General features: G+C 64.3%; 6 protein-coding genes across 16 annotated transcripts in view; 1 reads left to right on the forward strand and 5 right to left on the reverse strand.

The window, feature by feature from the left end:
- The window catches only part of BUD13 (BUD13 homolog), a 32,752-nt gene extending 28,030 nt beyond the window's left edge, over positions 1-4,722 (reverse strand). For 8 of the 10 annotated variants that reach the window (XR_008469605.1, XR_008469603.1, XR_008469600.1 and 5 more), the window contains exons 1-5: positions 4,564-4,722; positions 4,181-4,271; positions 2,137-2,221; positions 1,906-1,957; positions 178-1,205 (exon numbers count right to left, since the gene is read on the reverse strand). Coding sequence is in view for 3 of the 10 variants with exons in the window: in XM_054222864.1 (XP_054078839.1) it covers positions 178-1,205; positions 1,906-1,957; positions 2,137-2,221; positions 4,181-4,271; positions 4,564-4,694 (1,387 nt within the window). In the remaining 7 variants the exon portion in view is untranslated. The remainder of the gene's footprint in view (positions 1-177; positions 1,206-1,905; positions 1,958-2,136; positions 2,222-4,180; positions 4,272-4,563) is intronic. The other 2 variants (XM_054222865.1, XM_054222866.1) reach the window with 2 other exon arrangements.
- A 123-nt stretch (positions 4,723-4,845) lies between these two features.
- Positions 4,846-10,095, reverse strand: ZPR1 (ZPR1 zinc finger). The gene is made up of 14 exons (XM_054222867.1): positions 9,910-10,095; positions 8,891-9,052; positions 8,450-8,540; positions 8,172-8,242; positions 7,889-7,975; positions 7,687-7,809; positions 7,490-7,543; positions 7,309-7,375; positions 6,951-7,021; positions 6,366-6,455; positions 6,158-6,268; positions 5,968-6,054; positions 5,631-5,696; positions 4,846-5,216 (listed from the first exon to the last, which is right to left on the reverse strand). The coding sequence occupies exons 1-14, from the start codon at positions 10,036-10,038 to the stop codon at positions 5,082-5,084; spliced, it is 1,344 nt and encodes a 447-aa protein (XP_054078842.1). The 5' UTR covers positions 10,039-10,095; the 3' UTR covers positions 4,846-5,081.
- Positions 10,096-10,130: 35 nt separating this feature from the next.
- On the reverse strand, positions 10,131-12,751 carry APOA5 (apolipoprotein A5). 2 transcript variants are annotated; one of them, XM_054222871.1, is made up of 4 exons: positions 11,925-12,751; positions 11,642-11,716; positions 11,386-11,497; positions 10,131-11,166 (listed from the first exon to the last, which is right to left on the reverse strand). In XM_054222871.1, exons 2-4 carry the CDS (start codon positions 11,688-11,690, stop codon positions 10,257-10,259), a joined length of 1,071 nt encoding a protein of 356 aa, XP_054078846.1. In that variant the 5' UTR covers positions 11,691-11,716; positions 11,925-12,751; the 3' UTR covers positions 10,131-10,256. The 2 variants fall into 2 exon arrangements, with proteins under 2 accessions (XP_054078846.1, XP_054078845.1); XM_054222870.1 differs by having other exon boundaries at positions 10,132-11,166; positions 11,893-12,750.
- A 909-nt stretch (positions 12,752-13,660) lies between these two features.
- Positions 13,661-15,110, reverse strand: APOA4 (apolipoprotein A4). Its single transcript, XM_054222869.1, has 3 exons — positions 15,062-15,110; positions 14,805-14,931; positions 13,661-14,686 (listed from the first exon to the last, which is right to left on the reverse strand). The coding sequence occupies exons 1-3, from the start codon at positions 15,108-15,110 to the stop codon at positions 13,759-13,761; spliced, it is 1,104 nt and encodes a 367-aa protein (XP_054078844.1). The 3' UTR covers positions 13,661-13,758.
- Positions 15,111-16,426: 1,316 nt separating this feature from the next.
- APOC3 (apolipoprotein C3) lies at positions 16,427-17,147 on the forward strand. The gene is made up of 4 exons (XM_054222873.1): positions 16,427-16,451; positions 16,574-16,633; positions 16,747-16,873; positions 16,960-17,147. The coding sequence occupies exons 2-4, from the start codon at positions 16,576-16,578 to the stop codon at positions 17,054-17,056; spliced, it is 282 nt and encodes a 93-aa protein (XP_054078848.1). The 5' UTR covers positions 16,427-16,451; positions 16,574-16,575; the 3' UTR covers positions 17,057-17,147.
- Positions 17,148-17,538: 391 nt separating this feature from the next.
- On the reverse strand, positions 17,539-19,157 carry APOA1 (apolipoprotein A1). The gene is made up of 4 exons (XM_054223266.1): positions 19,058-19,157; positions 18,844-18,899; positions 18,450-18,603; positions 17,539-18,365 (listed from the first exon to the last, which is right to left on the reverse strand). The coding sequence occupies exons 2-4, from the start codon at positions 18,884-18,886 to the stop codon at positions 17,768-17,770; spliced, it is 795 nt and encodes a 264-aa protein (XP_054079241.1). The 5' UTR covers positions 18,887-18,899; positions 19,058-19,157; the 3' UTR covers positions 17,539-17,767.
- Between the last annotated feature and the right edge of the window lie 1,131 nt (positions 19,158-20,288).

Genomic DNA, 20,288 nt, shown 5'->3' on the forward strand with positions numbered 1-20,288 from the left:
AATCCAGCTGATGAAAAAATAGGATTACAAGAACTAGCTTTACCAACAGAAGTGCAGCCTATCTGTTACCATTCCATGACTGCATATTATTTCCACGCCACTCACCTCTAAGGAGAGTGCAAACATGATCGCTGAGTGGGCCGCCAGCAAAGAACAAGACAGAACTTACGCACTCACCTTTTGTTCCACTCTGCTTTTTCAGACTAGGTGACCCAGTCCTCTTTGTCCGAGGCGGTGACAAATCTGGGTCGGAATCATACCTCTTCTTCCGTGGAGGGGACAGATCTGGAGTAGCCTGACGCTTCTGACGCGACGCGGACTTGTCAGAGACGTCGTGCCTGAGCTGAGATTGCTCTCCTCGGACACCCCTTGGCTGTGACTTGTCTGTGGTTTTGCAGCCCTTTTTCCCCATTGCTAACCTGACTCTCTTTGGAGAGATGTCAGGAGAGTCGTGGCGCTTCTTTCTTGGCAGGGAGAGGTCCGGGGAGTCGTGGCGCTGTCGCCTGGGAGGGGACAGGTCCGGGGAGTCGTGGCGCTTCTTTCTTGGCAGGGAGAGGTCCGGGGAGTCGTGGCGCTGTCGCCTGGGAGGTGACAGGTCCGGGGAGTCGTGGCGCTGTCGCCTGGGAGGTGACAGGTCCAGGGAGTCGTGGCGCTTCTTTCTTGGCAGGGAGAGGTCCGGGGAGTCGTGGCGCTGTCGCCTGGGAGGTGACAGGTCTGGGGAGTCGTGGCGCTGTCGCCTGGGAGGTGACAGGTCCGGGGAGTCGTGGCGCTGTCGCCTGGGAGGTGACAGGTCCGGGGAGTCGTGGCGCTTCTTTCTTGGCAGGGAGAGGTCCGGGGAGTCGTGGCGCTGTCGCCTGGGAGGTGACAGGTCCGGGGAGTCGTGGCGCTGTCGCCTGGGAGGTGACAGGTCCGGGGAGTCGTGGCGCTGTCGCCTGGGAGGGGACAGGTCCGGGGAGTCGTGGCGCTGTCGCCTGGGAGGGGACAGGTCCGGGGAGTCGTGGCGCTTCTTTCTTGGCAGGGAGGGGTCCGGGGAGTCGTGGCGCTGTCGCCTGGGAGGTGACAGGTCCGGGGAGTCGTGGCGCTGTCGCCTGGGAGGTGACAGGTCCGGGGAGTCGTGGCGCTGTCGCCTGGGAGGTGACAGGTCCGGGGAGTCGTGGCGCAGTCTCCTTGGTGGCGATTTGTCCGGGGAGTTGTGGCACTGTCGCCTGGGAAGGGAGGAAAAGGTGAAAATGAGAGTTAGATTTTTGTTTGGTTTGCTGTCTCCAGACTGGAAACAAAAACAAAGTGGGACCTGTAAAGCTAACGGTAGGGGTCAAGGATAAAAACAACCTTCTGAACACAAATTCATACTTGCTTCTGCACCTCTATGTAGTCACCTGCATCACTGACCTGCAGACTTCACAAAGTAGATTCCAGAAAGCCTCTGAGGCAACATGGATCACAGGAAAGCTATAATTTTAAGTTATCCAGGGACTGAGACTACAAAACCCATTTTTTGCCCTTGTATAATCATTTTGTCGCAAGGAAACACCCCACCGTGCTCTCTCAGAGAGCCTGGGCACTGTGTGACCACGCAACATGCCACAGACGCTTTCAGAAAAGAGGCATGTTGTAACACCACCATTCTCACCGCATTTCAGATCATAGCGAGTTATCACTTGGGTTTCTCGGATGCTGTCAGAGGATTGTGGGACAGCTGTTTGCGTACCATGCAGAAACCTAGACAGCACGCTGTCTGCCAGCCCCCCCCAGCCACGCAGAGGTTAGTCAACAGTGGAAAAGCAATGCCTGCATATGCCACTTCTCCCATTTCACAGCAAAGCATTTAGAAACTGCAGAAGACGACAGACAATATCAGAAAACAAGAGTTAACCAACAAAAGAATTTCTAGTTGGAGCCCCGTACCTCATGGTAGATTGGGCTGAAATATCCGAACTTTGTGAGTCTTCATTCTGGTCTAAAAAAAAAAAAAAAAACAATCAGAAAGTCACCACCGTTAGGGCTTTCCACAGTTCATGATTTCTTCAGCATTTCAAGGATTTAATTTTTTTTAGTTAGTATTACTTTTAACTTGCAACATTATTGTTTAGAGCAGTTAAACATTCAGGGAGAGAGGGTGGAAAGGTCTGGTCTCACCTCCTAAAAGTTTCCATTTAGCATTTGTCCGGAATTCCTCCATGAGCTTCACTTCATCTGGACGCTCATCAATGAATTCTGCCACCTGAAGATAAAACACCAGAGTAACAACACACATTAATTTAAAAAAAAAAAAAAAAAAAAAAAAAAAAGAGAGAGAAAAAAGAAAGCAAGGATTTCCACCCTCTAACACAAAAAGCTAAGTATAACTGCACTGACAGGCAAGTGATGTGTGACCATCATTTAGCTGCCTTTCTATAGGCAGATTGCAAAAGAACTTTCCAAAGCCTTCGCCTTCAACCTTTATCTCTTCACTGCCCTTCTATGAGAAGGTCACATCAATAGACAAGGGGAGAGCAACTGACGTCATTTACCTGGACCTGAGCAAACCTTTGACACTGTCCCGCATAACATCCTGGTCTCCAAGCTGATAAAATATGGGTTTGATGGACTGACAACTCAGTGGATAAAGAACTGGCTTGACGGCAGCACCCAAAGAGTGTCTGTCAATGGGTCCACGTCCAAGTGGAGGCCAGTGACAAGTGGAGTCCCTCAAGGATCAGTACCGGGACCGGTCTTGTTTAACACCTTTGTCAGTGACATGGACAGTGGCGTAGAGTGCACCCTCAGCAAGTTTGCCAACGACACCAAGCTGTGTGGGGCGGCTGACATGCTGGAACTAAGGGATGCCATCCAGAGGGACCGTGACAGGCTGGAGAGGTGGGCCCATGCCAACATCATGAAGTTCAACAAGACCAAGTGCAAGGTCCTCCATCTGGGTCAGAGCAATCCCAAGCACCGATATGGGCTGGGCAGCGACTGGCTTGAAAGCAGCCCTGAAGAAAAGGACTTGGGGGTGCTGGTGGACGAGAGGCTCAACACAAGCCGTCAGTGTGCACTGGCAGCCCAGAAAGCCAATCGTATCCTGGACTGCATCAGGAGAAGCGTGGCCAGCAGGTCAAGGGAGGTGATTCTCCCCCTCTACTCCACTCTCGTGAGACCCCACCTGGAGTACTGCGTCCAATTCTGGAGCCCCTACTACAAGAGAGATATGGATGTGCTAGAACATGTCCAGAGAAAGGCCACGAGGATGATGAGAGGGCTGGAGCACCTCTCCTGACAGAGAGTTGGAGTTGTTCAGTCTGAAGAAAAGAAGGCTCCGAGGAGACATAACAGTGGCCTACCAGTACCCTAAGGGGGCCTACAAGAAAGCTGGGGAGGGACTTTTTAGGATGTCGGGCGGTGGTAGGACTAGAGGCAATGGATTAAAACTAGACGTTAGGAAGAAGTCCTTCACCACGAGGGTGGTGAGACACTGGAACGGGTTGCCCAGAGAGGTGGTGGAAGGCCCTTCCCTGGAAGTTTTTAAGGCCAGGCTGGACGGGACTCCGAGCAACCTGATCTAGTGGGAGATGTCTCCGCCCATAGCAGGGGGGTTGGAACTAGATGGTCTTTAAGGTCCCTTCCAACCCAAACCGTTCTATGATTCCAGCCTGTGCCACAATCCACGTGCAGCAGTCAGCAGGCTGTGGCAATCGCAGGGTTACCTTCTGCCTTGTCTCAAGCGGCTCTTTTGGAACAGCGAGAATCACCATACTAGCCCTGCCACGTGCTTTTAGTACTTGTGAAAATGCAAATATGTAAACAATAGCCTATTTTTACCTGCAGGGAGATAATTCAAACCCCTTGTGCTTAGACCAGGTGAACTCACCCACCCCGCTGCAAAACCTACCAAAAGTTGTGGATGTTAGAACCTACCATCTTTTGGAACCTAGCAAAAGATGTGAAGCTGTGGCTGCCCCATCCCTGGAGATGTTCAAGGCCAGGTTGGACAGGGCTTAGAGCAACCTGGGCTGGTGGGAGGTATCCCTGCCCAGGGCAAGGGGGCTGCAACGAGATGAGCTTTAAAGTCCTTTCCAACCCAAACCATTCTGTCATTCTGTGCAAAGAGGAGGCAGAAAGGGTTTGGCGAGCGCTTCCCAAAGAGAGACACGTGGCAGACCATAGGAGGAACAGGTTTAGTTTGACATAATTCGCCACTCACCACAGGCATGTCCCCTTCGTCCTCCTCCTCCTCCTTCTCCGGGACAGCAGCGATGCTATTCCAGCTGACATCGTCATCCACGATCCGCATCCTGGGAGCGGGGAAGAGGGGCCCTGCCGTCAGGATACCGGCAAGGAAGGGGCCCGGCCGACGGCGGGGACAGGGACGAGGGGCTTCCTGCCCTGGGGGGGGTCTCCCGGCAACGGAGGGGACCACGGGGAGGCCCCCGGCGGGAAGTGAGGGGCTCGGGGGGATCCCGGCGGTCGGGGCCGTGAGCAGCTCCCGCGCCGAGGCCCGCAGAGGTGCAGCGGGGAGGGTCGGGCCTCCCGCGAAAGGCGGCGGCTGGGGCGGGCCGCGGCGTCCCCCTTCCCCCCGCAACTCACCCGGCTCTGCCGGCGCCGCCCGGCGGCTTCTTCTTGCGGCGGCGGCGGGGCTGGGCGGGCTCGGCGGCGGGCGGCCCGCTCAGGTAGCGCCGCAGGTACTCGGCCTTGGAGAGCCCCTGCGCCGCCATCATGGCGCCCGGCCGGAAGCGACGGCGAGCGCGGAGGGACGCGCGCGGCGGGGGAGGAGCCGGGGTGGGCGCGGCCGCAGCGGGGTGGGCGTGGCCTCTGCAGGGGCGGGGCCGCGAGCAGCGGGAGGCGGCGGCAGACACCGTGACACCGTGCCTCCGTCAAACACCTTTTATTCGGGGGTCGCAGCCCCGAGGGCACCCCAAGGCGGCCCCCCCGCCCCGACACACCAGCGGGGGGAGGCCCCGCCGCCGATGCCCGCCGCCTGCGGGCTGGAGCGGCTTCCCCAGGGCAGGCACGCCCCGGGAAGGGCACAGGGGCTCCAGCCCCAAACAAGTCCTAGTCCCCGAAACTGTCGGGGGAAGAGGCTGAAGGGGTCCAGCTGGTCCCAGCTACCGGGCCGAGGCTCCCTCCAACTCGTAGCCCTCTGTCTTCATGTCGTTCAGGCCCAGGTCTTCGTTCTGCTCAAACGTACGCTCGTAGCGCTCCACTTTCAGCTCCGGGTCCTCCTCCGGGGCGTACACATTCTGCGGGGCGAGATGGAGGCCTCCTTCGCACCCCTCTTCTCCAACTCTCGGGCACCAGCACAGGCTTTGACCCTCCAGCAGCACCCCAGCAAGGGCAAAGGGACAGGATTCCCCCCACCGAGGGCAAGACTTGCCCACCACCCCACGGAGGGTACAGCTCGGGCCAGGCCAGACGAGACCAGCACATTCCCAGCCCTGGGATCACCCGGGGAGCAGACCCTGCTCCCATCTTCCTTCCCACCAAGCCATCAGCAGCTCCCTCTCCCTGGACAGAGCCTCCAGCAACCCACGCGCTCCCAGAGCCCCGAAGGGAACCCTGCCCACCAACACGCATCAGGGAAATAAAGAAGAAAATCCACCCAATCTGCTCAGAAGACTTCAAGGAGTTCGTCTTTCGAGTGTGCAACACCGTACCTGAAGATAGCTGTTGCCTGCAGGGTCATCCATGATGAAGTGAGCCTTTGCCTTTCCCTCTATGATCTGCAGAAAAAGAGCACGTCCAGGCATTAAGGCTCTTTCTGATCATGGAGTACTTCTGGTACCAAGACATTTGCAGCACACTGCGGGCAGTTCTAACATTTTTCTCATTTAAAAAGCAGCAATAGCCTAATAAAACAAGCGAGGCAGGTGTGGAACTGCTAGAAAAGGTACAGCAACACTTTCCGAGGGGTTCAGTTAACCATACTTCACAGCCGCAGTGACAGTGGCAAAAACCACATTGCAGACCCCGGAACACTAAGAGCACACTCACCTCCTGTAGTTTCCCAATAAACTCCTGCAGCTTTTCCGTTTTGCTGGGCGCAGAGCTGTCCCCCAGAGTGAAGGGGTTTCTCTCAACCTGGAAGAGCAGACCCACTCGCTCAGCCAGCCGAGGGACACCCGGCCCCACAGCCAGGCCAAACATCAGGGCAGAGGGATCTGAGCTCCAGCAGCGCACTCACCAGGTCCCTGATGTCCTTCAGCAGCCCTTCCAGCGTGGTGAATTTCCCCCCCAGCGCTCCCATCCCCAGCTCGAACTCCAGCTCTGGGATCTCCACACTGCACGTCTCCGACTGCAAGGGCGAGCACCCCGTGAGCCCCCACAGAGGGAGGGCTGGGCCCCGCGCACCCACCGCGGGAGGGCAGGGCAGGCATCCCAAGGCACGATACCTTTAGGATATCCCTCGTCATGTCGGAAGGGTCTGTAATCCGAAGGGTAATCCTGGTGCCCTGTGGTTCGATTGCTCCTCCAGATTTCACCTAGGAACACCCAGCAGTCAGTTTCTCGGACTTTTGTACTTAAATCACGCCACGATGATTTAAGAGGGTTTACCCTGGCAACTCAGAGGCCACTCCAAACTGGGGACAGTGCCTTAACCCAGAGGACTTCAGCAGGTGTGCAGGTGGCTGATCTGCACCAAACGAAGCTCCTCGAGACCAGATTCTCTCCCTTCGTGTGTTTAGGAAGGCAAGGCAGAGCCAGCCTGACCTCGCCGCACATGCCAGCCTCCGCACAGCTCCTGGTTGGTCTGGCCCCCAGCCAGAAGCGAGCAAGGCAGCTCTACCACACCCAGCGCAACGCACCTCACGATGCTGCCCCAAAATCCAGCTTTCCTCCCAGCCTGGCTTCCCAGACAGCCGCATTGTGAAGCCGAGAGGCCAGGGACTCCAAGAAACACCCACCCACGAAAGCGCAGAACACCACTCCCCCTCCCCACCACCCCCCAAAAAGGGGTCAGTGGTTTTCCAGCTCACCTCATTTGTCCTGTGCCCACAGGAGTCGCAGTTTGTGGCCATGATAATCACTTCCTTGAAGTGTGGGATTTCTGGAGCAGGCAGTCAAGGAAAACTCAACGAAAGGAAAACCTCGGAGAAGCAGCCTGTGCCCTCTTCACAGCCTCAGCCCTTCCCGAGCCATTGCAGGAGCTCGCTGGCAAGTCATGAGCAGCAGCAGGACAGATCTGCACCCTGACAGGCTCTACTATTAATAATTTATTCATGCCTTATGGGTGCAGCAGGAAGAGACCTGGGCCAGCACACAGAGTGACTCTCGCCCCCACGCAGACCCCTGCGGAGGGCACCGATCTGCGCCCACGCCCCACTCAAAGGATACGCACTAGCTTCATATTCGTGTTAGCCGGAGCGTTGCACTCGGGGCAGTTGGTGTTGAACTGCAGTACCTGGGTCACAGGAATGGAAAAAAAGCGGAATCAGAAAGTCCCAGCCATCTTGGAAATCCTGTCCTGGGTGCCAGTCGCCCAGCACAGCCGCCGTGCCACTGCAAAGTCACCCACCTCATTCCTCAGATCCTCCGCAGAATCAGCTGGCTTCTCCTCCAGCTCCTCTCCCTGCAAGAGGGGACACCAGAAGCAGCATTAACTTCTGTTCCGTAAATCAAGGTCTCTCAGAGACCGAGGGGACTGGTCAGCAATACACGCAGGCCCGCTGGCCTCATGCAGGCTGACACCACACCAGCAGCAGCTCCCATTACCTCCAGTCCCAGCATGGCAGCCTGCTGGGGAGTCCTCCTGTAGTGAGTGACCACAAGAGCATCATCCTTCTGCGGTGCGTGAGGGTTCTCCACAAAGCTGTTCCCTGAAGGATCATCTATGATCTACGGGAGAATCAAGCCTTAGGAAGCCACCCTGTGCTTCCCCCGTGCAGAAAGGGGCCACCCTCTTGCGTGTACTCACAAAGGTGAAGGAGGAATGTACTTCTTTCAGCTGCTTTAGTTTACCAATGAACTCCTCTATTTTATTTGCCACCTCTTTGTCCGTTGCCTACAAAAGAGGACACGTGTGAGACTGATGCCAGGGGCAGCCCAGGGCTGAAGACAACGCTGACAACAGCACAAACCAAAGAGCTCGTAACATTCCTCTCATCAGCAGTGGGCAATGCCAATAGGCAGAGGATGAACAAAATACACACTTCCCAAGCGGGCATCCCTGAGGAGCTTCCCCTCACACAGCATCTTACCCTGCGGATGGGCTGGTCCTGCTCCAGGCCTGCAACAGCTCTGTCAATTATCCCTTCAATGGTGGTAAGAACTTGAGAAGCAAAGAAAACAGAAGCGATGGGACCATTAAGTACACCACAGAAGCGCTACCCACCCTGCCAGCTCCTACTGATCCCCAGCAGCCTCCGCACATTGGCCCTGTCAAGCTTATTTCACCCAAAAGACAGGCGGCCAGGCCCTTAACTGGTGTCTACCACACACCCACGGGCACGCCACAGGGCGCAGGCCACGCACCCACCTCCCTTCTGAGTGAAAGCAGGGATCTCAAAGTCCAGCTCTGGAATGCGAGCCGTGGCACAGTCGGTCTTCACCACCTCCCTGTTCATGTCCTGCACACGACAGTCGAGGAGCGGCGTTAGGATCCCCAAGAGGACCACAAGACCCCAGACACTAAGCAGCCACACTGGGGTACGCAGCACCCACCAAAGCAGCAGCATTAGCCCCAGCAGCCTCCCTATTCGCTACCTATAGGCAGGAGCGCACGTTTTGGGCTTTAAATGGTCACTACCAAACAAATAACACTATTTCTCAAACAGCAGAGAAGATAAACACTTTATTGCTCAAGCAAGACCAGCTTGTGAGGGACAAAGGTGTGCACAAGGCATCTGCAAGGCAGTTCCCTGCCACACGGGCAGTACCAGCCCCACTGCAGGGGATGAAAAGGGGAGCCCCCCCTCACCTGACGGGAGGTGACAGCCAGGGTGTAGCGCACACCCTGCTCCTGGATCCTGCCCGCGGACTGGATCTCCGTGTTGGACCAGGAGCAGCTGTCGCAGGCAAAGGAGCTGACAATGATCTCTTTGAAGAAGGGGATCCTGGTGAGCAGGAGCCGTGTCACCCCCTGTGGCAGCAAGGGGCCTCGTGGGAAATTGAATCCTCAGGGCGCCGTCTCCCCCAGGCCCTGTATTCCTGCCAACACCCCTCCCACAACAGTTCCCATCCCTCCCAAAACACCCAACCTCCTTCCACCTCCCAGCAGGCCCTGCCTCCCACCGACGCCCCTGCCTGTCCCTTTCACCCCAGCCTTCCACATCCTACCGCCACCCCCTGCTCCAGGGCCAGATGCAGCCCCCAGCAGGCCCTTCCCTGGTCCTGCCCCTCGTGTCGCTCCACCTGGCCCCTGCAGGATGCTGTGGCCCAGGCAAGGCCCTATCCTGTCCCCACCACAGGCTCCCAGCACCCTTGGCACCTGCACGCCGCTATGGCCTGGGCAGGCCCCTGTCCCCCACATTGGCCCCCAGCCCCGCCAAGCCGCTGTGGCCCGGGCTGGCTCCTGTCCTGTGGCTCCCGCAGGCTCCCAGCCCTCCCAAGCCGCTGTGGCTCAGGCAGGCCTCTGTCCTGTGGCCCCCACAGGCCCCCAGCCCCCCCAAGCCACTGTGACCCGGGCAGGCCCCTGTCCTGTGGTCCCCGCAGGCCGCTGTGGCTAGGGCAGGCCCCTGTCCTGTCCCCCCAACAGGCTCCTGCCCCCCCCCAAGCCGCTGTGGCCTGGGCAGGCCTCTGTCCTGCCCCCACCCCGCCCCGCCCCACAGACCCCCGGCCCCCCCAAGCCACTGAGGCCCGGGCAGGCCCCTGTCCTGCCCCCCCCACCCAGGCACCCGTCCCGCTTGGCCCCCGCAGGCCGCTGTGGCTCAGGCAGGGCCCTGTCCTGTAGCCCCGACAGGCTTTCGGCTCCCACCCTGCCCGCCCCAGCCCCCTCACGTTGCGGAAGCAGTTCATGCACAGCGACTCGATCTCGGCCGGCCGCTGCTCGCCGTCCTCGGCGCTGAGGGGCCGGAACAGAGGCCCCCCAGTCCCGGACGCCGCCTCCACGGCCCCCAGCGCCGACATGTTGCCGCCGCCGGAAGCGCTCCCCGCCGCGCCTGCGCGCCGGGCCGTCACGTGAGGCGGGGGCAGTCACGTGAGGCGGGGCAGTCACGTGGGGCGGAGGGGCGGTCACGTGAGGAGGCGGCGCGGCCCGGCCGGGTCCGCCATGGCGGCGCCTTTATTGTGGTTCAGCCCGACCCGGCCGGCCCCGGCTCCACCGCCCCCCGCCGCCCCCCGGCCCCTCAGCGCGCCTCGCCGCCCCGCTCGCTCAGGCTGTGGGCCAGGTCCCGCCAGAGGGCGTCGAGGCGGGCGTGCAGGTCCTCCAGGGCGGGCGGGGCCTCCTGAGGGTCGCCCGGGTGGGAGGGCTGGGAGGAGGAGGAGGAGAGCTTCAGCCTCATCTCCTCCGTCTCCAGGTCGAGGGTCCGGGTGAAGTCCTGGATCTGGAGGTACGTGTCCCTGCGGAACTCCTCCACCCGCCGCTGCACCTCCCGGGCCAGCTCCTCCGCGGGGGCCGGCGGCTGCCGGAGGCTGCCGGGGTAGAGGCTCAGCTTCACCTTGAGCTGCTCCAGGTTCCTCTGGATCTTCTGGTGGAGCTCCTTGGCGTTCTGGGTCAGCTTTGCGGAGAGCTCCTGGACGTACTGGTTGAGCTTCTCCGGGCTGGCCTGGGTATGAGGGATGACGTTTCGGTGCAGCTCCTCCACGTTGCGGTGGATCTCGGTCACCAGCCTGTCCGCGTAGGGCTGGAAAATGTCCTTCACCTGGTCGGTGTGGAAGGCGATCTTGTCGGCGTAATGAGCCATGAACCTCTGGACCTCGTCTGCACCCTCCAAGAGCTGAGCCGTCGCCTCCCGGCTGGGCATAAGGTGCCGCCGGAGCTCCCGGGCTTTCAGGGACACCTGGTCCAGGAGCTCCTCCGTGAACGGCTGCAGCCGGTAGCGAAGATCTTCCAGATGCTTGCCAACCTTGTGGTGGACATCGTCCACGTACGGGGACAGTTTCACCCTCAGGCTCTCCAGCTCTTTCCTGATGAGTTTCCGCAGGCTGTCCGAGTCGTGGTAGAGCCGGGGCTGGACACCTCTGTCGAGGGGCGCCAGCTTCTCCAGGAAGTTTCCCATGTAGCTGACCCCATCCTGAGTACTTTCCTTCAGGTTTCTGCACGAGACAGCACATGGAGTTACTGAGCACCCCAGATACACCGCGGCATCTCTGCTGTGCCCTGACACACCCCTAATAAAAGCTGTTGGCAGCCGCGAGGGCCGTTCCCATGAGATGTTTTTGTCCCTGGGGAAAGAGACAGGGGCCAGTGTGTGTTGGTGGGGGCCTGGGGGAGCTTGCGCTGTGGGCTGAGCCCCCCCAGAACAGGGTACTCACACGCTGTCACTGCCCAGCTTGCTGCTCTGGCCGTGCTCCGGGCTCTCCTTGTCGCTCGTCAGCTGGCTCAGGTACTCCCAGAAGCCGCTCCGTGCCAGCTCGGCCGGCGACACTGCGGGGAGGAGGGCAGCGGTTAGTGGGGTGGCCGTGGCACTGCCCACCCCCAGCTCTGCCCCCCGCCTAGCCCCCATCCAGGCTCTGAGCCGACCCACTGCCGCCCGCCATTCCCCAGCGAGCTCCTCCGCTCAGCACCCACCCGGTAAGGTGGCCAGGAGGGTGAGGAGAAGCGCAGCCTTCAGAGGCATGGTCTGCCGGGCCAGTGTGCCGCGTGCTGCGGGGAGAGAGAGAGAAGGGGCGCGTTAGCTCACGCCGCGGCGCAGAACTCCTCTCTGAGCGGTCGAGGGTCTGTGGTCCCCGTGCTTCACCCCCACCCCCCGCACTGCTTTCCACAAGGACCTCGCTCCTGGGGACCCCGGTCACACAACCAACGCGCCCGTGAAATGCCACCTGGTTCCTCTGGCCAGACAAAGTTAAACCACCTGGCTCCCGGTGGCCTCCCGTGTCCCTCCTGCCGGGAGCCGGCCGGCGGCTCCCTTTATATACGCCCGGTGGGAGGTAGAGGAGCGTGGGTGATAAGGCGCATCCGCAGGGGTAGGCTTTTTGGACCTCACTCCGTGTAAACACAACGTGGAGGTCCGCGGACGTTCCTGAGAGGTGACGTGGGGGCCGGTCATCTGACTGCTGGCCGCCCCTTCGCCTGCCCCACACCGCCGGCCGCGGGCAGCCTTAACCCCCTCTGGGCTGCGAGGCTGCCCTGCCCCTCCCCGAGCGTCTCCCGGCCAGGGATCTTGCGCTGGAGCCGCCCGAACGCCGGCCAGACCATCCCGCTGGATCAGCCCATGTTTTCCCAGCGATAAGGGAGCCCTTGCTGCTGGCTCTGCAGGTTTCTCGGGACGAGAAGGTCGCGGGCGACCTTTGCATCACGGAGCAAACGGTGGATGGGAGCTGCCGGGGTGGGGAGGGGGTGCAGAGCAGCGGGATGGGGACGGGGACACCAGCTGGCAGCTCCCGTCGCAGGGGCTCGCAGCCCAAATCGGGGGAAAGGGAGCCCGGAGCCCCGGGATGGGGCTAGAGTGGGTGTGGGAGGACGAGCCCAGCTCTGTCTGTGCCAGGGAAGGGTGAAAGGAGCACAGCGGCCGTGTCTGCAGCCCGGGCAGGAGAGCGCGCCTTCCACGGGGGCTGCGCCCTGCCAGCTGCACAGCCCCGCTTCCCCCCGGGACACCAAACCCGCTGCGTTTCGGTGTATTTCCTTCACAAGTTGCCTTTCCCCAGGGAAAAAAAAAGTGGCGAGGTTTTCAGCTCGGGCCTCATCCCCGTGCAGAGTGCCGGCTGCTGACGCCAGGCTTTTAAATCAGGAGAGCGCTGCAATGTTTGCGCTGAAGCAACTCGGCAAACAGGGACCCGCTGGGAGCGATGTCTCCCCGGCGGGGCTGGGGTCTGGGGGCAAAGTCCGGCTCACCGCAGGGGTGAAACTCCGAGCAGTCGCCAACGCTCCTCTGGCACCAGCGGCCGCTCCGCTCCCTCGCCCGTGCGGACACACGAGGTTGCCCCAGCAGCCCCCGGCCACATTCCCACCCCGCGGCTCCTGCTGCTGCAGCCCACGAGGGAATCCTCCATCCGTGGGAGGGGTCCTTGCGGGTCACCCACCAGCAGAGTGGCTTGGGGCGCCCGCTGTGGCCATAGCTCCAGTCCCCTTTTCTTCTCCCTGAGCTGGGAAGCTCCTGGGGACAAGGGCCCTCTCCCTGCCAGTCCGAGACCCGATGCCTCTGGGCACGGTCCCTGCAGGGACGAGGTGTCCATCGCCCGCCCAGCGCAGCCTGCAGGGACCCGTCCCCCGTGGCAGCGGCGGTGGGGATGCTCGGCCGTCTGCCAGGGCCCTGGGCCCTCTGGAGCTGCCTGGGTGCCACCGAGTTGCTGCGGAACCCTGGTGCGGTGCCGTCCTGGGCCCTGACCCCACGCCGGCGGATGGTCCCACCCGGCTGCAGCCGCCTCCAGCCCCCCGGCAGGATCTGCAGCCCGGTGCTGGGGACGGAGACCCCCCACCCGCCTGTCCCCACCGCTGCTGCCTCTCCCAGGTGCCCTGGGACTCCGGTCTGGGGGTGATGCTCTCCCCTTGGAGCAGCTGGACCGGGTGCCCCAGGTTGCCCGTCCCGGGGCAGGACAGCGGGATGCTGTGGAGAAGGAGGGACACAGACCAGCACGTGCATCACAAGGGGCCAGTTTATTTCTGCGGCGTACAGCGGCCGTGAACGCTCACAGGGTGGGGGGACGGACGGCCACCCCACGCCACCTCGCCATGGCGCCGGGGGGGGCTCAGTTCGCCGCCGGCTGGGCGGTGCTGAGGAAGGCAGCCACCTTCTCCCGCACCTCCTTCTCCAGCATCTCCAGGTGGTCCTCCACGCCGGCGGCGCCCGTGTCCAGCTTCCCCCGCATCTCCTCCAGCCGCTCCACCAGCTGCTGCCCGAAGCTCTCCCCGAAGGGGGCTGCCTGCTGCCGGAAAGCCTCCAGCGTCTGCCCCACGCGCTCGTCCAGCTGCTGGGCCAGGGGGGCCAGCCGCTGTCGCAGGCTCTCGGCGTCGCCGCTGGCCGCCTGCCGCAGCTCCTGGGCCAGCGGGCTGAGCTGGGCACGCAGCTCCTCCGAGCTGGCGGCCAGGCGGGCGCGCAGCTCCTCCGCCGCCCGCTCCATCTGCGCCGTCAGGCTCTCCAGCTGCCGGTTGAGGCTGTCCTGCACCTCCTGGGCGTAGGGGCTGAGCCCCCGCCGCAGCTCCGCCACGCTCTGCCCCACCTGCGCCTTCAGCTCGTCGGCCATGGGGGCCAGCCGCTCCTTCAGGCTCTCCACCCCGCTGTCGATCTGCTGCTGCAGCCGGTCGGCGTAGGGGCTGAGGGAGGCCTGGACGCTCTCGGCGTTGTCCTGCAGCCGGTCCCGCAGCTCGGCAGCGTAGGGCTCCAGCGCCCGCCGCAGCTCCCCGGCCCCGTGGTCCACCCGGGAGCGCAGCTCCTCGGCGTAGGGGCTCATCTTGGCTTGCAGCTGGCGGATGTTGGTGCCGATCTGCTGGTGCACCTCGTCAGCGTAGGGCGCCAGCTTGGCCTGCAGCTCCGCCAGCTCCCGCCGGATCTGCTCCTTCAGCCGCTGCGAGTCCTGCGCCAGCCGCGCCTGCAGCTCCGTGGCGAAGGGCACCAGCCGCCGATGCAGGTCCTCGGCATACGAGTTGACGCTCTTCAGGTTGCTCTCCAGCAGGGTGCTGGGGAGAGGGGACACGTCAGCGCCCCGGCGTGCCCGTGGCCCCCTCCCCTGCCCGCCACCGCCCGGCCCCCAGCGTGTCCCCCTGCTCCGGCGCCGCAGCCCGCGGCTCTGCTCACTTGAGCTGCTTGGTGAGCTCGGCTTGCTGCAGCTGGTCCACCGTCTCCTTGGCATTGCTGCCCAGCTCGGTGAAGTACTTCCAGAGCACGCTGGCCACCTCGTCCGAGTTGACATCAGCCCGTGCCCCTGCAAGCGCATCCCGGGATCAGCGCCGGCACAATCCCGCTCGGCAGCTCCCCCGGGGACATCAGGTCCCCATCCCCGCCCCGGGGAAGGACCACCCTCCCGGCACCGGGGACGCCCCCCGCCGCCCCACCTGCGACGGCGAGGAGCACCAGGACAAGGGCGGCCGCCTTCGGAGACATCCTGAGCGCTGGGGGATGCCTGCGGGAGAACAGAGCGGCGGTGAAGGGAGCCCCGGGGACAGGCAGCCCCCCGCCGCCGGTGATGCAGCCACCAGCTCTCCCCCACTCCAGGCAGCCGCTCACCTGCGCTGCTGTCGGCTGTGGGTACCTGCTGTGCCGGGGAGCGCCCGGCCACTATTTATGCATCCGGAGCGCCCTCGGCGGCTTCCACGCAGGCCTGTGACACCGGCCGCGGGCTTGGACTTTAGCAAGGTTGCGACGTGGAAGCGGCTGACATGCGCTCGCAGCCCTGACATCACCCGGGGCCCCGACGGCTCCCGGAGGGTGACAGGGGCCAGGGCGGAGAGGGGATGGGGATCCCCATAGGCTGAGCCCCTCCTGGGGGCAGGGACCCTGGGGCAGAGGGGACAGTGCACCGCAGGGGGGGCGGCCCCCAGCTCCGCGTCTCTGTGGGATGCAGCCGTGGCCCCACCAGAGCCAGCTGCGGGATGCGGGTGCGGCAGGAGAGGGGCGCAGGGGGATGCTGTGATGGATGTGTGGGGGCACTGGAGCCTGTGTGGGTGCAGGACGGCATCGCTGGAGGAAGCCCCGCCACAGGGAATGGCCAGGACCCCGCAGCTGCAGGGTGTCGCACCCAGGAGGTGCCGGTGTGCCCTCGGCTGGAGCTGGGACCCCTGCGTGGCCCTGGCCATGGGCATCGGGCTCTGGGGACCACCCTGGGGACGCAGCCCCCAGCTCGGCCCACCCGCTCCCCGGTGGACCCACTCCGGGCTGCAGACGGGCGGTGATGTGTCACCTGGGGCGAAGGCCACAGCGGGCAGGGATCGGCTGGGCATCGGCGACGCCAAAGTCCAAAGAGCCCTCGCAGTGCCCCGTGGCCGAATCCGGGCACACGTCGCCCGCCTGCGCCTCCCGGGTGGCATCGCCAGCCCGGTGGCATTGTCCCCGGGGCCGGTGCCGCTGGATGTCACCCTTGTGCTGTGTGTGCCCGCGCCAGCCCCACGGCTGCCCTCGGCATGGTGTGCCCGGCAGCGGGCAGCGGGCTGGCTGCACCCTCGCCAGCGTGCACACGCGTGTGCGCACACGCAGAGGCATGCACACGCACGCGGACACACGCGGACACACGCAGGGCCCCCAGCAGCCTCGCTTCCCAGAGGATTTCCCAACCCCCGGGGGGGAGGCAGGCCCCTCCGCAGCGGACCTGGCAGCGGGAATGGTCTCTGCGGACAGGCCCCCTCCCCGGCAGCCCCTGACCTTTGCACGAACACCCCCGGCGGCGGCGGTGGGGAGGGTATAAAGTGGGAACCCGGGGCTGCCCCCGCCGAGCAGAGCCCGCCGCAGGTGAGTGGGGAAGCCCCCGGTGAGGGTCGCGCTGGCAAGGGGCCGGGGTCGGGGTCGGGACCCCCACGGGCACGCGGGACCCCCGCTGCCGCCCCACGCCACGTGCTCTGCTCTCTCCCCAGCCATGAAGGCGTCACTGCTGCTGGCGCTCGTCTGCACGGCCGTGCTGGCGGCGGGAGCAAGTAAGGGCTGGCGCAGGAGGAGGGGGACGGGGCTCAGGGTGCTGGGGTGCATGCACGGGGGGGGCACAGCCCTCGGCTCCATCCCCCCGCTTCCACGGGGCTTGTGCTTGCAGGGGCCGACTCGCCCAGGGAGCCGGAGACGCTGGTGCAGAAGGTGCAGGAGTACGCCCAGAAAGCCACGGCCATGGCCAAGTCCGCCTTCAGCATGGTGCAGGAGTCGGAGGCGGCTCAGCAGGCCAGGTTGCCCCCGCGCCCCCCCCGCCAGCCCGTTGCCCGTGGGGGAGCCCGGCCGGTGCCCCGCGCTGAGCCCCCCTTCCCCTTTGCAGGCGCTGGCTGTCGGACAAGGCCGACCTGGCGAAGCAGCGGCTGGTCTGGCTGAAGGAGAAGCTGGCGGAGCTCTGGAAGCAGATGCCGGCCGCGTAGCCCCACCGGGGGCTGGCCGGGGGCCGGCCGGGCTGGGGTCCCCCCGGCTGCCCATCCGCTGTCACGGTTCTTGCAATAAAGCGGGGCTGAAGCAGACGGCTGCGGTGGCATCACTGGGGGGGGAGGCGAGGAGGAGTGCGGGCTGAGGAAGGATGGGGATAGACGCCCACGCCGGGGCTGCAGGCGGCCGTGCCGGGGCACCGGGACACTGGCCACGGGCCGCCACCCCACACTTATGTGCCCAAGGTGGCAGGAACCGGCTGGGGGGATCCAGCATCCGCACACCCAGCCCCGGTGCGCGGGGACAAGCCCGGCTGCGGCTCAGCGGCAGGGAGAGCCCGGGGCACCCACCCTGCCATCTCCCTGTCCCCTCCCCGCGCCCACTGGGTGCCGCTGGCACCCCCTGCCCGCAGCACCCTCGCCCCCAGCCCCGCACGGCCGCCCCCCTCCAGCATCCACTGCAAAGACTGAGCGGGCTCCAATAACTTAAGTCACGTTTATTTGACAAAAGGAAGGCAAAGCTGCGAGCGACGCCGGTTCAGGGAGGGGAGGTGGCGGGAGGGGAGGAAGGGGGTCCCCAGGGAGGATGCCCCGGGGCTGGCCTGGCCCGGGGCTCCCGCAGCCCGTCCCCGGAGCCCCCCCGGGGGGAAGTGCCCCGGGCAGGGCAGGGAGCGTGGCCGGGGTCAGTCCCTGGCCGCGCCGGCTGGCGGCTCAGGCCACGCTCTTCTGGAGGTCATCCAGGAGGGTGATGAAGCGGGTCTTGAGGTTCTCGGCGTAGGGGGTGAGGCGCTCCTTGAAGTCCTGCAGCAGGGGGGTCACCTTCTCGCGCAGGTTGCTGAGATGCTCCACCACCTTGGCCTGGTACTCGGCAGCCTGGGGGATGCCCTTCTCCCGGATCTCCTCCAGCTTCTGGCTCAGCTTCTGCCGCAGCTCGTCGCTGTAGGGTGCCAGGTTCTTGCGCAGCTCCTCCACGTGCCCGCGCAGGCGGTCCCGCGCCTCCTCGGCCACAGGGGTCAGCCTCTCCTGCATCAGCTCCACCTTCTGCTTGGTGAGCTCCTTCAGCTCCTGGGCCACGGGCGCCAGGCGCTGGCGGTACTGCTCCAGCTCCTCCGTCCACTTGGCAGAGAACTGGTCGAGGAAGGGCCGGATCTTCTGCTTCACCTCCTCCAGGTCCTTGCTCAGCTCCTGGCGCAGGGCCTCCGTGTCCTTCAGCCACATCTCCCGCACCTCCTTGTAGTAGGGGGCCATGTCCTCCCGCAGCTTGGCGGCGGCTGCGCCCAGCGTGTCCAGGTTGTCGGCCAGTTTCAGGCTGGGGGGAGCGGAGGGAGGTCAGGCACGGCGCCCGGGGACCCCCCCCCGCCGCCCCCCCCCCGCACGCCTCCCCCACACTTACTCCAGCTGTTTGCCCACGGCGGAGGACTCGAACTGGGCGATGGCATCCTTGCCGCTGGCCTTCACCGTCTCCAGGTACACCTCCACCATGTCCTTGAGGCGATCCAGGGGCGCCTGGGGTTCATCGTGCTGCCAGAAGTAGCGGGCCTGGGTGCCTGCGGGGAGAGCCCGGCGCGCTCAGGACAGAGTGCCCGGCGGGGACGGCCCCAGCCGTGGCTGCCACCGGGACCTGCCCGCCTCGGGAGGGCACCGGCGAAGCCGCTTGGCTGCCGCCGGGCTCGCACGGCGCTTTGGAAGCCAGGAGCTTCCAGCAGCGCTCGGCTGCCCCGTCCCGCTCTGTCCCCCCCGGGGTCTGCAGCCGCCGCCGCCCCAGCCCCGTCCCCGTCCGGACCTACCCGTCAGGCAGAGCAGGGCGAGGGCCACCACCACGGCTCTCATCTTGGCGCTGAACCTGGGGGCAGAGCAAGAGAGTTGAGTGCGGGGAGCCCCGGGCAAAGCCGGCCCCAGCGGGGACCGAGTCCCCCACCCCGGCACGAGGGGTCCCCGCCGGCATCGCGGGCGAAGCTCCCTGGACTCCAGCGTCGCCCCTGGAGCAGCCCGGGCTCTTACCAGCTCTCTCCTGCCGCTGTTGTGCTGCCGGTCGTCCCGTCTGAGCCGTCCGCTTCCCCACCGCCGCTATTTATGCAGGAGGGGGCAGTTCCCGCCGGAGATAAGCCAGCGCTGCAGCCCAAGAAATCGCTCCCCGGCGATGTGGCGCGTAGAGTTCAAGGATCGCGTGTGCGAGCCAGCGCCGAGGAGCGCCGGCTTGGCAGGGGCGGCGAGCAAACAGGAGCTCCCCGCGGGATGCGGCTCGCTGGCCAAGGAGCCTGTTTACGCTCCTGGTGACCCAGATTCCAGCTCGCCGCCGCGGCCTCGCCGGGGCCTCTCGGCAGCCCCCGGGGATTGGCCGGTAGCCCAGGGACGAGGTTTATACCCGCAGAGATTTGGCCTGTTGTACCCAGACCCCTCCACTCGCCACCATGGTGGGGGTTTGCCCCGTCCTCCCCCGGGCCGGTGGGACCCGCACTGCTCACATCACCCCCTTCTCCCGGCACAAAAGCAGAGGCAAGGCTCAGCCCGGAGCAGACATCGTCCTGGACACGGCACCCCGGGCACGGCCGCCCCAAAACCCCGCCTCGGCCCAAAGCCGCTCTGCAGCCAAACCAAGGTGCCGCCCCGTCCCACTGCCAGCAGCCCAGGGACCCGCAGGAACCGAGCACACGGGGCTGGCAAGAGGGGAGAGAGGGGGCACGTCCCCCAGACGGGGCTGCGGGGAGCACACAGGCGGCAGCAGGGGCTGATTTGTGCCAGGGGCAGCTGCCACAGCCGGGCTGGCTCGCTGGGTGCTGCATCCGGGCTGGAGGCACGGCTCCCTTCCCGCTCCCCTCCAGCCTCTCGCCTTCCGCCCCGGAGCTGCCCTGCTCCTGGGAAAGCCCGGCTTTGGAAGGACGTGCTGGACAAGACGAGTTTGGTGTGCAACACCGCATGCCCCTGGCGACAGAGGGGCAGGGAAGGATGCAGCTGTGGCGGCTGCATCGCCCTGAAGGGGCAGAGCAGGGCAGGCAGCTCAGCAGCACTCGGGGCCCTGGGGCTCAGGCTGGGCTCTCGGAGGCAAAACCGGGCAGGGAAGGCAGCAGGAGCCATGCCAGCCTTGCACCAGGTAAGGAGGAGGTGCGCAAGGCCCAGCTGCGCCGAAGGCGGGTGGGCAGAGCGGGAGAAGGGCTCGGGCTCCCCGGGGAAGCTGCTCGGGAACCCTCGGCAGGGGCTGAGGGGAGCGAAAGCCGCTGCAGCTGCACAGGCG

This window comes from Rissa tridactyla, chromosome 17 (genome assembly GCF_028500815.1).
Source record: "Rissa tridactyla isolate bRisTri1 chromosome 17, bRisTri1.patW.cur.20221130, whole genome shotgun sequence".
NCBI lineage: Eukaryota > Metazoa > Chordata > Aves > Charadriiformes > Laridae > Rissa > Rissa tridactyla.

What these genes read in the sequence shown, in the direction of transcription:
- ZPR1 (XM_054222867.1), bottom strand. Translation starts at nt 10,038, where the DNA reads ATGTCGGCGCTGGGGGCCGTGGAGGCGGCGTCCGGGACTGGGGGGCCT. An exon ending in TGCTTTCACTCAGAAGGGAG is followed by an intron (nt 8,243 to 8,449) that starts GTGGGTGCGTGG and finishes TTGCTTCTCAAG; the next exon opens with TTCTTACCACCATTGAAGGG. An exon ending in TGAAGGACATCAGGGACCTG is followed by an intron (nt 6,055 to 6,157) that starts GTGAGTGCGCTG and finishes CTGCTCTTCCAG; the next exon opens with GTTGAGAGAAACCCCTTCAC.
- APOA5 (XM_054222871.1), bottom strand. Translation starts at nt 11,690, where the DNA reads ATGCCTCTGAAGGCTGCGCTTCTCCTCACCCTCCTGGCCACCTTACCG. An exon ending in CCTCCTGGCCACCTTACCGG is followed by an intron (nt 11,498 to 11,641) that starts GTGGGTGCTGAG and finishes TCCTCCCCGCAG; the next exon opens with TGTCGCCGGCCGAGCTGGCA. An exon ending in AAGCTGGGCAGTGACAGCGT is followed by an intron (nt 11,167 to 11,385) that starts GTGAGTACCCTG and finishes TGTCTCGTGCAG; the next exon opens with AAACCTGAAGGAAAGTACTC.
- APOA4 (XM_054222869.1), bottom strand. Translation starts at nt 15,110, where the DNA reads ATGTCTCCGAAGGCGGCCGCCCTTGTCCTGGTGCTCCTCGCCGTCGCA. An exon ending in GGTGCTCCTCGCCGTCGCAG is followed by an intron (nt 14,932 to 15,061) that starts GTGGGGCGGCGG and finishes ATGCGCTTGCAG; the next exon opens with GGGCACGGGCTGATGTCAAC. An exon ending in GAGCTCACCAAGCAGCTCAA is followed by an intron (nt 14,687 to 14,804) that starts GTGAGCAGAGCC and finishes CCCTCTCCCCAG; the next exon opens with CACCCTGCTGGAGAGCAACC.
- APOC3 (XM_054222873.1), top strand. Translation starts at nt 16,576, where the DNA reads ATGAAGGCGTCACTGCTGCTGGCGCTCGTCTGCACGGCCGTGCTGGCG. An exon ending in CGTGCTGGCGGCGGGAGCAA is followed by an intron (nt 16,634 to 16,746) that starts GTAAGGGCTGGC and finishes TTGTGCTTGCAG; the next exon opens with GGGCCGACTCGCCCAGGGAG. An exon ending in GAGGCGGCTCAGCAGGCCAG is followed by an intron (nt 16,874 to 16,959) that starts GTTGCCCCCGCG and finishes TCCCCTTTGCAG; the next exon opens with GCGCTGGCTGTCGGACAAGG.
- APOA1 (XM_054223266.1), bottom strand. Translation starts at nt 18,886, where the DNA reads ATGAGAGCCGTGGTGGTGGCCCTCGCCCTGCTCTGCCTGACGG. An exon ending in CGCCCTGCTCTGCCTGACGG is followed by an intron (nt 18,604 to 18,843) that starts GTAGGTCCGGAC and finishes CTCTCCCCGCAG; the next exon opens with GCACCCAGGCCCGCTACTTC. An exon ending in GCCGTGGGCAAACAGCTGGA is followed by an intron (nt 18,366 to 18,449) that starts GTAAGTGTGGGG and finishes CGCTCCCCCCAG; the next exon opens with CCTGAAACTGGCCGACAACC.